Consider the following 14785-nt stretch of genomic DNA (forward strand, 5'->3'; position numbering starts at 1 on the left):
GTCGTGCACCTATGGATGAGGACAGTGGGTGGGGAGTGAGGGTGGAGGGTAGGGCGGGAACTGGGAGGCGGGGAGTTATGGGGGGGAAAAAGAGGAACAAACGTAATAATCTGAACAATAAAGATTTAATTTAAAAAAAAGAAAAAAAAGAATTAAAAAAAGAAAAAGAAAGCATTTATCCTGTCTTTCTTGTATGAACTCTATATCTGGGTACCAAAAAGATAAGAAAAATGTTTTCTTTATAGACCTGTTCTAATTAATACTCCTATAATAAGGAGTAGCAATTTGAATATCATCATCTTATAAATCTAATCAAATAATGGATCTAGGCAAAGATAATCAATAGCTGCTGGAAATCCTTCAATGAAAAGCTGATTGAATACTTCCCAATGAATGGAGGGATAAGCCAGCAGCTTGCTGGAGCTGGCTTGACTGACTCACAGAACCAGTTGCTAAATTTTCAGGAATTTTGCAAGCCAATTGATGTTGTGTTGGTAGGAATATTTATATCATGGAAACTAGTATAAATCAGAGAAATGCTATGAAGTAGCTCCCACTCCAAACATCCTCCAAGTTGGTTGTTAAATATTTATCAGCACATCATTAGATAAGGTTAACAATACCTGAATACACTGATCAATCTTAACCTTACTAACAAAGAGATGACCAAATATTATAGTCTTCTGGTGAAAGAACAAAACACCAAATGAAGTGTTCTTGCTAAAAAAAAAAAAAAAAAAACAGACTCAAATCAAAAAGCAAAAAATCTAGAACACAGGAAATTCTACAGGATAAAAGACCCAGTTTCCAAAGAAAATATATATAGAATATATATATTCTATAAAGGAAAAAACAGGAGGGTGAGAGACAGAAGAGACAAATCAGCTAAATGCAATATTTGAGCCTTGTTTGGATTCTGATTTGAACCAACTATATGCAATGTATAGAGAGAAACATATATGACAAATTGGGAAAACTGAACACTAGCTGGATGGTTTGATATTAAGGAAATACTGTTAATTTTTCAGGTATAATATGGTATTATGGTTACTTTTTTTTAATGATTACATTAAAAAAGTCCTTATCTTTTAGTAAACCATACTGACATATTTACATATAAAATGACATCATGGTGCAGGAAGGAGAGACGTGGATGGGGTATAGATGAAAAAAGACTGGTCATGAGTTGATATCTATTTAATTGGCTGATGGATACACATGGGAATTCATTATAGTATTAACTCTTCCATATATTTTTTTAAATTAGCCATCATACAAAAATTTTTATTTTTTTTTCCTTTTATTAAGGTATTACGTATGTGTCCTTATCCCCTCATTGCCCCCCTACCCCCCACTCATGCCCTCACCCTCCTGTTGCCTGTGTCCATTGGTTATGCTTATATGCATGCGTACAAGTCCTTTGGTTGATCTCTCCCCCTTACCCACTCCCTCCCCTACCTTCCCTCTGAGGTTTGACGGTCTGATCGATGCTTCTCTGTCTCTGGATCTGTTTTTGTTCATCTGTTTATGTTGTTCATTATATTCCACAAATGAGTGAGATCATGTAATATTTATCCTTCTCTGACTGGCTTATTTCGCTTAGCATAATGCTCATACAAAAGTTTTCAAATAGTGAAAAGAAGCTTTGCTGGCATTTATCAAACTATACTCCAAATATTCTTACTTTCAGTGGTAAGTTCTTGTTTTAAAGCAGAGATTTCCTTTAATTGAGTATAGAAATTTCTAGTCTTTAAATTGGCAAAGTAGATACAACACTCTAAAATACTGTCCTCAACCTTTAATGCACATCGGAATCACCTGGAGGGATTGACTGTTAAAAGATTGCCGGCTCCCATCTCCAGTTTCTGGTTCATAGGTTTGAGAAGGAAACAGAGTTGGCATTTCTAACAATTTCCCAGGTGGTGTTGATGCTACTAATTCAGGAACCACACTAAGAATTGATCTGAGAATGTTTGCTGGTAGGCTGCCTGGAACCTATATTCAATGAATATACAGTGGGGCCTTGACTTAGGAGTGTCCTGACTAACGAGTTTTTTGAGATACCAGCTGTCTCTCTGCGGATTTTTTGCTTTGAGTTGACAGAGTAATTTGAGTTAACGAGCTCCTTAACGAGCTTGGTCTCGGAATGAATTAAACTCGTAAGTCAAGGACCCACTGTAGTAAGTAGGTAAAATACAATATAATAAATTGATGTGATCTCTTATGGATTTAAAAAAAATTTTAAATTAATTTTAAAGAGGAAGGGAGAGGAGAGAAAAAAGAGAGGGAAACATCGATGTGAGAGAGAAATATCAATCAGTTTGCCTTCCTTATGCACCCCAACTGGGGACCAAACCCACAACCTGGGCACATGCCCTGACCAGGAATCAAACTGGCAAAGCTTCAATGCACAGGATGACACTCAACTGAGCCACACCGGCCAGATTCTCACAGATTTTTCTCTCAGACTTATCTATATAGCATAACGTATTTGAAAGGACATAATGTTCACCAAGCCAGTGTGGCTCAGTGGTTGAGTGCTGATCTAAGAACTTGGAGGTCAAGGTTTGGTTCCTGGTCAGGGACATGCCCCAGTTGTGGGCTCAATCCCCAATGGTGGCATGCAGGAGGCAGATGATCAGTGATTCATTAATGTTTCTATCTGTCTTTCCCTCTTCCTTCCTTTCTGAAGTCAATAAAATATATATATATATTTTTTAAAAGGACATAATGTTCCCATTGATGAATGAGGGGACCAGGTTCCCTATTTCATATTCAGTAGGCTAATGTTTTTAAGTTATAACACACATAGACAGAAAACAGATCACTGGTTGCCTGGAAATGAGAACGGAAAGAAGGTAGTTACAAAAGGGCACAAGAACACTTTTGAGGGTGATGTATCATATTGATTGTAGTAATGGTTTCAAGGATGTGTATGTATGTCAAAACTTACCAAATTGTATTTATATGTTTTATATGTAAATTATACCTCAATAATGCTGGAAGAAGTGTTAAAGATATAAAAAGTATAGTGATTTCACATTTTTACTAAGGATTCAGATAGATAACCAGAAATATTTCAAGAAATATGAATAAGGTTTCTTTCTCATAAAACTACAGAAGCTGAGATTCTGGAGCAATCCAAGGATTTGAGAGTTCCCCATTCCTACAGTGAGCAGATCTCCTATGGTTGCTCCTACTTCTTCCCATGACACAGGGAATATTCTAGTTGCACTCATACCTTCAAGCCTTTTTTAAATGACCAACTCCTAATATGAAAGACATTAAGAGCGCCAAAACCGGTTTGGCTCAGTGGATTGAGCGTCGGCCTGCAGACTGAAGGGTCCCAGGTTCGATTCCGGTCACGGGCCTGTACCTGGGTTGCGGGCACATCCCCAGTGGGAGTTGTGCAGGAGGCAGCTGATCGATGTTTCTAACTCTCTATCTCTCTCCCTTCCTCTCTGTAAAAAATCAATAAAATATATTTTTTTAAAAAAAAGAAAGACATTAAGAGTTCATCCCCAGCCATCCCGCCTTCCACATCCTCCCTGTGTTCCTTTTTCCGCCTAAGCAGAACACTTCAAAGACAGTGACATTGTAAAGTGCCTTCCTTCTCTTGTTCTTTATCTATGAATCGGGGATAAAGCTACCCAGCATACAGAATTATGATATGGATAAAGTAAAAAATTTAAGTGCCTGACATCAGGGCTCAGTAAACAGCTCCTTCCTGCTCAAAATCCTTCTCTGTGACCAAAAAAAAAAGTAATGAAAATAATTTCATGTGTTTTCTGAAGGATTACTTCATGTTTCAAACCAAGTTAATATTAAAAGATTTAACAGTTAAAAACTGTCATCAAACCATAAAGTTATAGATATTGATGGATTTTTTTTTAAGAAAATAATGTCTGAGCACAATCTATCCCTTAAAGAGTTTCATAAGGTTGATGAAACAGCTCTATTTTGGTAACAATGATCACTGTCTACTCTGGCAGGTGCTAGTGAATTAAATGCTTGCCAGGTTAAATCAGAGCAATGCCAGGCAGGCAGCGACTGCACATGCTATGAATGCATACCCCCAAATAAAAAAAAAATCCTTTATTGCCTTGAAAATTTGCTGTCCTAGAGCTTTCAAAATAATGACACAATTTTCCTGTATTTGGAGAAAGCAATCAAAGGCATGGATACATCAATATATGTTTTCTGACTTATTCTATTATCTTTTGGTATATTGGTGAATTTTTCTCCCATTATTAAAAGACACTGGGGCCACAGTTGAAAGAAAACAAAAGAATGATTCCCTGAAGTTAGAAAAAGGGGGGACTGTGGCCAGTAGTTGCACACTCCACTTTTCCTCTACTCAGTTTTTAGTCTAAAAGTAGAATTACTCCTGAGTGCACATTTTCAGAACATAACAAATCCAATGCATCCAAATCTTTATTCAACTTCGTTTCATCTTTACCAACTGACTGCAAAACCCCCCTTCCCCGCCAAATCGGAGTTCAGTGTGGTTACAGTCTAATCACATTTATACAGCGAACTGAAAATTACTAACTTACCTGGACAATTACTTCTATATTATGTGTACTATTAATGTAGTTTCTTGGGTTCCACTTCAGTGTGAAAATAGGACCAGACAAATGAGTAGCTTCCCCCAAATGAACTCCATCAATCTTAACTGTGACAGAAGTAATGGAGGAGGAGGAAAAGGCCAAGACTCTGAAAGGAAAGCATATATAACACAGGTTTTAGGTATTTGTCATGTTTTTATAAAGGAGAATAACCTATTATAACCTGAAAAGATAAAAGTATAGGCAGAATCATGACATGATACTATTGTAGGGACCACTATTCATATAATGTGGTTTCTTTCTGAATGGTGGCTTTTGGAGTTGCATAATTCAGCAAACCTGAACTGGTGAGAAATTTGAAACTATTCTGGAGTAGTTTCTGGAGTATATTTTGGAGTAGAATCAAAGTTCTTTCTGAAGAAACTCCTAAAGTCCTGGTTTTTCTCATAGAAAGAGAATGTAAATTAGACATTTGTTCATCTAATGTCAAGCCTACCATCTCCTATTTGGTTCCCATCCACTCACTTGGTTCTTCGATCTACCCTAAAGAAGCAATGTTACAAATAAGGCTAAGGTTACCAGGCCCCAGAGAATATAATGCCTAAATTTGATATCCAGCTCCTATTAAAAAAAACAAAAACCTGAGAAATGTATGTTTTACTTAACTAGTGATAAAAAAAAAAAATCTTAAAACAGCTTGATACCATTTTTTCCAGATTAAGTAGTAAATCTTTTTAAAAGTACAATATCTAATAACATATAAATTAGTACCTGTTTTAAAAGTAATTGGGTACCTTATTCACTGGTGGTGGGAATGTGAAGTGGTAAAGCCACTATGGAAAACACGGGTGGGGTCCCTCGACCTGGCCGGCGATCAGGGCCATGGGGCCGGCTACCTAGTCCCCATTGGGGCTGATCGGGGGCAGCCAACCAGGAGCAGGGACCACGGGAGGTTGGCTGTGGGAGAGCACTGACCACCAGGGGGCAGCTTCTGCATTAAGCATCTGTCCCCTGGCGGTCAGTGCGCATCATAGCGACCAGTTGTAAAGGTCACTTAGGCTTTTATATGTATAGATGTCAGCCCAATACATTTTAAAAATAAGAATAGATTGTGCCCTATTATTACAACTATGTAAAAAGATGCCTAAAAGAGAATGCCTACTAAGGGAAACTCAAAATCATTAATAATAGTTCTACTGGTGAGGAGGTGGGGATACACATATAATCCCACACCCTATTTTCCAAAGGTGGTTGTTGTATTACTTTTCAAAATAAAATTTAAAAGAGCATAAAGTACATATATTACCTTAGCTGGTTTGGCTCAGTGGATAGAACAACAGCCTGCAGACTGTGGGGTCCAGGGATTGATTCCAGTCAAGGGCACATGCCCAGGATGTGGGTTCAATCCCCAATAGGGGGCATGCTGGAGGCAGCCAATCAGTGATTCTCTCTCATCATTGGTGTCTCTCTCTCCCCCTCCCTTCCTCTCTGAAATCAATAAAAATATGCTTAAAAATAAAGTACATATATTTAAAAGAGTGCCTTTATGTTTGAGAAAGGTTTCATAAGTCTCTTTAATTTACAGTCACATTCACATGGCAACAGAATATTTAATTCCATAAGGTTTATATAGCTTTTTCTTTTTTGGAAAGCTATGTAGCAAAATGAAAAAAATTTGTGATATAAAGTATAACTGTTTTAAGTAGTATACAAACGGATATCCTAGAATAACCCTAAAATATGTATGTTATAACTATAACAATATAATAACATGCAGATAAAATTTAAAAAAGTAATAATGGTAGGATTATGGGTTTCTGGATAGTTTTTAAACTTTCAGCAGCATACTAGTAAATATTTTATATACACATATGTGTGTGTGTGTGTGTATACACACACATATATATACATATATACCGAGTGGCCAGGTTATTATGACCATCCCATCAGCACTTCATTTACACTTCCAAAAATACTGAATATCGAAAACTTCCTAAGCAAATACTCTCAAGGTTTTATTATTATTTGCATAACTAATTCACTTCATTGTACTGATGGGGTGGTCATAATAATCTGGCCGGTCATAATAATCTGGCCACTCAGTATATATATGTTTTACAGGCCTGGTGCACAAAATTTGTGTACTGGGGGGTGGGGGTCCCTCAGCCCAGCCTGCCCCCTCTCACAGTCCGGGAGCCCTCAGGGGATGTCCTACTGATGGCATAGGCCCGCTCCCCAGCCGCAGATGCTCAGAGCAGGTGCCCTGTATGTGTGTGTGTGTGTGTATGTGTGTGTGTCCGCTGGGGGCTTGCCCCAGCCGTGACAGAGGCTCAGAGAAGGTGCCTTGTGTGTGTGTGTATGTGTGTGTCCACTGGGGGTGTGGGGAGGCGGTGTGGCCAGGCTGGGCTCTGAGTAATACCATCACTGCTGCCACTGTCATTAGCGTCTGGGATGCAGGCATGGGTTGAAAAGACTGAACCACACCCCAGGCCTCTCTGACTCTGAGTTTGTTCATCTGGGAGTTGAAGCAGGAGGGGCCGAGCCCCACACTCTAGGCCCTTCACAGAGACATCTTCTTTGCCCTCAGTCATCTTCCCCTTTCCAGGCCTGAGGACAGCAGCATTCTTCTTGGGGTTTTTTTTACCTTTTTTTTTTTTTTTTTTTTAAGAATGTGGAGATTTCTAGAAAAGACAAAATTACAGAGACAGAAAGCAGACCTTTGCTTGCCTGGGGCTGGGGTGGGGTTGACTGCATATGGGCAAACAGCGTGATGGAAGCTTGAAAACGGTTTGTGTCGGTGGTTGAGCTGCTGTGGAAATTCATGCATCAAACAGTATGCCTGCTGTGGGTGAGTTGTATGGCATGTAAGTGCCTCTTCAAGAAAGCTGTGTAAAGGCATACATCTAAAAGGGAGCCCTCTTAAAGCCACAGTTGGTGAGGGATTACCACCTTCTAGGAACTTGATAGAAAGTGTTCAGTCAATGGTTGTGAACCTGAAGAAGAGTGGAGAGGGTGCTGAATTGGAAGCTTTATGTGACCTGGGCAGGTCTCAACTCTGTCTGGGTCTGTTCCCCTGACTGTGACATCCCGAGTTGATGGCCTCGAAGGGGTGAGAGGTGCCGGGGACGGCCCCTGCGGTGGCTGCCCTGCCCAGCACTCTGTGCTGCAGACCCTCGGGCTGTCCCAGGGCTGCTGAGCCTTCGCCTTTGCCACCGAGCACCTCTGCCTTCCTGCCTTTGTGCGGAGAACTTCCTCCCGCCAGCCCCTGGAGCAAACGCACAGCCGGGAACAGCTGGAAAATCCGATTGGCCTGGCCAGAGAGATTGATTCTTAGGAAGAAGAAGGGAGGGAGAGAGAGAGAAAGAGAAAAAAAACATCGATAGATTGCCTCCCAAACACACCCAGACTGGGGATCTAACTTGCAACCTGGGTATGTGCAAGCTGAGACTGCGTGTTCTCTCAGGCTCGGGCCACACCCGGCCGCTCCTCCTGAGCTGGTCCTGACCATTACGGAGTCTTGACCTCATTTGCATGTTACTGATTATATATATATATATATGAAGAGAGAGAGAGAGAGAGAGAGAGAGAGAGAGAGAGAGAGAGAGAATATGAGAGAGAAAAAGAGAGAAAGGGAGAATTGATTTTTAGGAAGAAGAAGGGAGGGAGAGAGAGAGAGAAAAAAAAACATCGATAGGTTGCCTCCCAAACACACCCAGACTGGGGATCTAACTTGCAACCTGGGTATGTGCCCTGACCAAAAATAGAACTTGCAACCTTTTGATATATGGGACGACACTCCAACCAGCTGGGCCACACTGGCCAAGGCTAAAATATATTTTTAACTGAATTGGAATGAAACAGTAACCAATTTGTCTATCTATACTAATTAAAGGGTAGTATGCTAATTAGGGAGGATGTCTTCCGGATGTCCATCCAGATGTTCATCCGGACAAAGCTACAGTGGCTGCAAGGCCTGGGGCTCATGGCAGCCGTGGCCATGGGCTCAGGTAGCCATGAGCCCTGGCAGTTGCGAGGCTCGGAGCTCAGGCCTCGCAGCCGCCACATTGGCTGCAGCAGCGGGGTGATGGGGGTGGCACCTTCCCCTGATCAGCCTGGTCACCTCCAGTAGAGGGAGGCCAGACTTTGGCTTAGGCCCGCTCCCCAGGGGAAGCGGGCCTAAGCTGTCAATAGGACATCCCCTGAGGGCTCCCAGACTGTGAGAGGGGGCAGACCAGGCTGAGGGACCCCTCCCCTCCAGTGCATGAATTTTCATGCACCAGGCCTCTAGTATCCTTACTAATAAAAGCCTAAGTAGTCGTCATGCTGTGATGCCCTCATGCCGTCACAAGATGGCTGCATGCACAGTGGGCATGCGCAGGCAGGCGGGGCTGGGCTTGACGCTGTGCACGCGGCACGAAGCCTGCCTGGGAGTCCCACCTCCTCCTGGCTCTGCGCAGCAAGGGCTGCCTGGGGATCCTGCCTCCTCCCAGATCTGCACGGCAAGGCCTGCCTGGGGATCCTGACTCCTGGCTCTGCAGGGCACGGAGGCAGGACCCCTGACTCCAGCCTACCTCTTTGGGGCAATCCATCAAGGAGCCCTGGATGGGTGGGTAGGGCCTACCTCTTTGGGGTGACTGATTGTGGGGTTCCCGCACTGTAACAGGGCATAGGCCAGGCTGGGGGACCCCCTTGAGTGCACGAATTTTGTGCACCAGGCCTCCAGTGTGTGTGTATATATATAAAAGCCTAAGCAACCATTACAACTGGAATGACCAGTCGACCAGTCCCTATGACGTGCACTGACCACCAGGGGGCAGATGCTCAACACAGGAGCTGCCCCTGGTGGTCAGTGTGCTCCCAAGGCCAACCTCCCGCAGCCAGGGCAGCATTGGCATCCGGTGTCCATTTCTTATGCCTGGCCTGGTGACCGTCGCCTCCTCTCCCAACCCCACTGGGGCCTTTGGGCCCCAGGCTGGGATGGGGAACCGGGCGTGGGTGGTGGTGGACGCAGCCCCTTTCCCAGAGGGGCTGAGGGCCGGCTCCATCCTTGGGGCCAGCAGCCAAACTCCCACGCCCCGTCCCTCCCCCCGGTTGGCAGGCCCTGATTGACCCACCACCCACCTCCTGCGCTGGCGGTGAGGCGGCGAAGGAAGGAGGAGTTGGGGAGGCGGGGAACCACGAGGTGGCGGGGCGCCAGCATCAGTTCCTTCCACACCCTGCCCAGCAACCCACTGCCTTCTCCCCGGGGCCCAGGCTGGGACAGGGAGCCGGGGGTGGGTGGCAGTGGACGTGGCCCCTTTCTCATGGGGGCTGAGAGCTGGCTCCCTTCTCGGGGCCAGTGGCCAACCTCCTGTGCCCTGTCCCTTCTCCCGGCCTGCAGGCCCTAATCGGTCCTGATCACCAGCCAGGCCTAGTGACCCCACCCGTGCACCGGGCCTCTAGTCCTATTTAATAAAGACAGAATATGCAAATTGACCATAACTTCACGACAAAGATGGCAGTGCCCACAACCAATAAGGAGGGAATAGGCACATTGACGCGACAAGGCGAGAGGCAGAAAGGCGGCTCCGACCGGAGCAAAGGCGGTGCGGGCAGCCAGGGGAAGGAAGGCCTATTCTTGCACAAATTTGGTGCATCGGGCCTCTAGTTCTATATATATTATTTCAGACTTTCACTTTATATGTCCCTTCATGCCATCAAAAACTCTTCCAAAATCCAGAGGTATGATATCCTACCATAGAGGCACACCAGGATAGTGTAACCGGTCCCCTAATGCTGTACACAGGGAGTTTGAATTGATATATAATCAATGTACACAAGGAGTTTGCAAGTTAAAATCTAGAGTAAATATGTTGACAATTCAACAATCGTGAAAATGATTTCATTTTCTGTGAAACTAAAGCAAACAATTATTTTAAAAACCATCACAGCATTAGGTCATGGAAGTGTTTGCCATTTGTGAATTCTGCGATAACGCTATCTCCATTACAGAAAAGTACCAAAAACAAGCCAAGAGACCAAGGTCTACCTTTGCTTCCACTGATAACTTTGCTGCATGGCCCTGGGCAACTCTCCCGACTGTCATTTCCAACCCTGGGAAATGACGAGGCTACTTGTCTGTTAAATCTTTATTTCTATAATTTCAAAGAAATTAACAAAAGTTAAGTTGTCTTGATTTTCTAAATGCACAATGAAAGTTATAGAATAACCAGTTTTGCCCTAGCTGGTTTGTTTCAGTGGATAGAGCATTGGCCCGTGGACCAAAGGGTCCTGAGTTCAATTCTGGTCAAGGGCATATACCTTGGCTGCAGGTCCAATCCCCGGCCCCTGGTTGGGGTAAGTGCAGGGGGCAAGCAAATGATGTGTCTCTCTCACACTGATGTTTCTCTCTCTTAAGTCTCTCTCCCTTCCTTCCACTGTCTCTAAAACTCAATGAAAAAATATCCTTGGGTGAGGATTAACAACAACAACATAAAGGAATAACCAGTTCTGCATTTTCTAACTTTTAGAACTGAGAAATAATTAACTATGGCAGAAACAAGAGTGTTCACCAAATACTCCCTGTGCTCCCCGGCATTTCCCAGAGTCCCTGGTACTAGGTTGGGACAATGTGACTAGTTCTGACCAATGGGCTGTGAACTGAAGTGACACATACCACACTTCTGGTCCAAAGTACGGGAACTGAGGTGTTGGAATAGTGGCCTTTTAAGATGGAGGAAGTCTGAATCCCTGTCACCCTCTAGAAGAGAAGTTGGCTTGACTCATACCAGCTTTACATGAATGAAAAAATAAGACATCTGTTGTGTTGAGCCATACGTTTATTTGCATCTACAACAAAGCCTGGCCTAATATTACTAATATACTATTTTTAAAAACTATTTTACTAGTACAATTTAAATGTTTAGTAAGGGCAGGTAAAAGTTAGGGACTTTCAGTAAAACTCCAAATAAAACCCCAGGGTTAGAACACAGGAGAGCAGGTGGGAAGAGGAAAAAAAGTTTCATAATTAATATCACTTAAATAAAGAAGCCAATCAAGGATTAGGAACAAGGCAGTTCCAGCCCAGCCTACAGCCTTTCAGTCATGAAAAGACAGGTCTTATAAGGCTCAAAGTAATTACAGTAGCCAGTAGCCAAATAATTACAGGCTTCAAGCGTAGCTCTTACCCAGATTCTACAAAACCAACTAAAATGAGTAAGTACCACCTACAATGTAAAGCTGCTTTTTAATTAATGGAGATAGTTAAAAATGGAAAGAAAACATACTCAGCTCAGCAAATATTTATTGGGTACCTAATATCTTCAGAGCACTGAGTCTTAATAAACAGCAATTGATAATAGTTAAACAATGAAGTGATACTCATCGATACTTAAACTAGTGCACTTAAATGGTATTATCAAAGTTATAATATATTTAGTTCTCTTTCTATGTTTAATTACACTGTATGCTTTTGATAAGTTATGTTTCTTCTTAGGAAAACATTAACCTTAACAAAACCAATTATCATCTATTTGAAGAACTTAAATCACTAACATCTTATAGCAATAACTAGAAATGTAGATATAAAATTCAGGGGGGCCCTGGCCAGTGTGGTTCACTTGGTTGGGCATTATCCCATGCACTGAAAGGTTACCTATTCGATTCCTGGTCAGGACACATGCTGGAGTTTTGGACTCAATCCCAGGTAGGGGGTTTACAGGAGGCAGCCAATCTGTTTTGCTCTCACATAGATGTTTCTCTTTCTCTCTCTCCTTTCATCTCTCTCTAAAAATCAATTAAAAAATAAAAATTAATAATTAAATTAAAGCCCAGCCAGCGTGGTTCAGTGGTTATCATTTATGAACCAGGAGGTCACAGTTCGATTCCTGGTCAGGGCACATGCCTGGGTTGCGGCTCCATCCTCAGTGTGGGGTGTGCAGGAGGCAGCCAATCAATGATTCCCTCTCATCATTGATGTTTCTATCTCCCTCTCCCTTTCCTTTACTCTGAAATCAATAAAAAATACATATATTAAAAAAAATTAAATAAAATTCAAAAGAGAAAATGACATATTTCTAGTCATAGTGTTTTTCTTTCTCTCTTTTAAAATTTTATTGATTTTATGCATTCATTGGTTGCTTCTTATATGTACCCTGATTGGAGATCGAATCCACAACCTTGGCATATCAGGATGATGCTCTAACCAATTGAACTACCCCACCAGGGCTGGTCCTAGTGTTTCTCAAAGTTTGGTCCATAGAGTGCCTGGTATGCTTTTATCTATCTATTATTTATTTATTTATTTATTTTTAAGTAACATATTTTTGCTCAACAGCTTTTATTTATTTATTTACTTTTATATATTTTTATTGATTTCAGAGAGGAAGGGAGAGGGAGAGAAAGATAGAAACATCTGGGGATCAAGCCCACAACCCAGGCATGTGCGCTTGACTAGAATCGAACCCAGGACCCTTCAGTCCACAGCCAACGCTCTATCCACTGAGTCAAACCAGCTAGGGCCCTGGTATGTTTTTAAAATATACATTTTCTTGGGTCCTAACCCACACCAACACAATCAAAATCTCTAGCGGTAGAGCCTAGAAAGTTGTATCTATATATATAAAAAGCCAGAGACTGTAGTGCCCGCACGACCATAACGACCTAACGACCAGTCGCTATGACACCCACTGAGGCCAGCGAACAGGTCTGATCTGGGCCGGATTGCCCCCAACACCCGGATCAGGGCGGGGCCAGCCGGCCAACCGCCTTGGCCAGCAGAAATTTGGGGTCCGGGGACCTTGGAGGTGCTCGGTCTCAGTCTCGGGCAGCTGCACGGGTAAAGCTCTCCTTTGGCAGAAGTGGGCCTGGGATCAGGGCGCTGGAGTCAGGGATGGGGTGGGGAGGCTTTCCTGGTGACCATAGCAGTCCCCGCGGCCGCGCACAGCACCTGGGTGTCTGGCTCGGTTGGAACAGCAGCAGGGGGAAGCGGCACATAGGAGCCAGGAGGTGTGAGGCCCGACGTGGGCCATGATGTGCAGCGAGGCGCTGGGCGGCAGACAGGAGGGGAAGTGAGCCAGGAGGGCAAGGCCCCGCACCAGACAGAGCCCCGAGCAGCTAGCAGCGTGGGCAGGGCTCGAGCTGGAAACCCTGGTGAGGTGGGCGGGGCTGCAGCCCCACGCCTTTTCGGCCTTGGCCTTGGAATTCAAGAGGTCTGCCCCACTTCAAGAGAGAGGATGTAGTGGAAAGTGGCAAGGCAACAGAAGGGATGGGAAATGTTGTGGCCATCTTCGGGAAACAGCTGCCATGGTCTTCAGTAACTATGAACAGATAATCGTTGGTCTCGGTTCTACAGAAGAGGAAGCTGAGACTCAAAGAAGGGAGCCTTCCGCAACACCTCACCCACTTCTAATACCTGACCCTGTGCAGCGTGGTTTTTGTTGAAAGTAGAGGATCCAACATGTTTTTAGATCTTTGCTATTTTAGGCAGGAAAGAATTTAGTACAGAGAATTGGTGCTTGGGAAATCATCGGAAAGCTGAAGGAGTAGGTATTAGGCTGGGCCCCCAGGCCTGGATTCCGCTTCAGAAAACCTCCACATCTCTGCAAACATGATCACCAGCAGCAACAGCCCAAACTGCGGGAAGATGCCTCTGCCCCACTTCTGCCTTCAAAATATTGTGCAAGCACATCTTATCGGCAGGAACAAATTCATATCCAGAAACCTAGCTGCAGAGGAGTTTGGGCAATTTCAGACTTTTGTCTAGGAGTGAGATCTCATGTGCCTGGTATTGATAAAAGTGGAGCCCAGCTGGTAGGGCTCAGTGGTTGAGCATCCATCTATGAACCAGGAGGTCACAGTATGATTCCCGGTCAGGTTTTGGGCTTGATCCTCAGTAGGGGCATGCAGGAGGCAGCGGATCAATGATTCTCATCATTGATGTTTCTATCTATCTCTCCCTCACCCTTCCTCTGAAATCAATAAATATTTTTTTAAAAAATGGGGTCATGTTGTATATATGTATATATGTGTTATAACGAGTTTTTCACTTCATAGTTCACTAATGTCTTTCCTGTTAAAACCATACGTATAGAACGTTATTTATCATTTATTTTAATTAATCTCAGAGAGAAGAAAGGAGAGAGAAACATTGATGTGAGAGAGAAACATTGTTCCGTATGTTTCCCATATTGAATCTGCAACGTGGGCATGTGCACTGACTGGGAATTTATCCACCACTT

At 43.5% G+C, this 14785-nt stretch overlaps 1 protein-coding gene across 1 annotated transcript in view; it reads right to left on the reverse strand.

Moving 5' to 3' along the window:
- TMEM62 (transmembrane protein 62) overlaps window positions 1-14785 on the reverse strand; it is a 47726-nt gene that overhangs the window by 15532 nt on the left and 17409 nt on the right. The window contains exon 8 of the mRNA XM_015557523.1: window positions 4557-4722. Within this exon, the coding sequence (XP_015413009.1) occupies window positions 4557-4722 (166 nt within the window). The remainder of the gene's footprint in view (window positions 1-4556; window positions 4723-14785) is intronic.

The sequence above is a fragment of the Myotis davidii genome, unplaced genomic scaffold, assembly GCF_000327345.1.
Source record: "Myotis davidii unplaced genomic scaffold, ASM32734v1 scaffold46, whole genome shotgun sequence".
NCBI classification, from domain to species: domain Eukaryota; kingdom Metazoa; phylum Chordata; class Mammalia; order Chiroptera; family Vespertilionidae; genus Myotis; species Myotis davidii.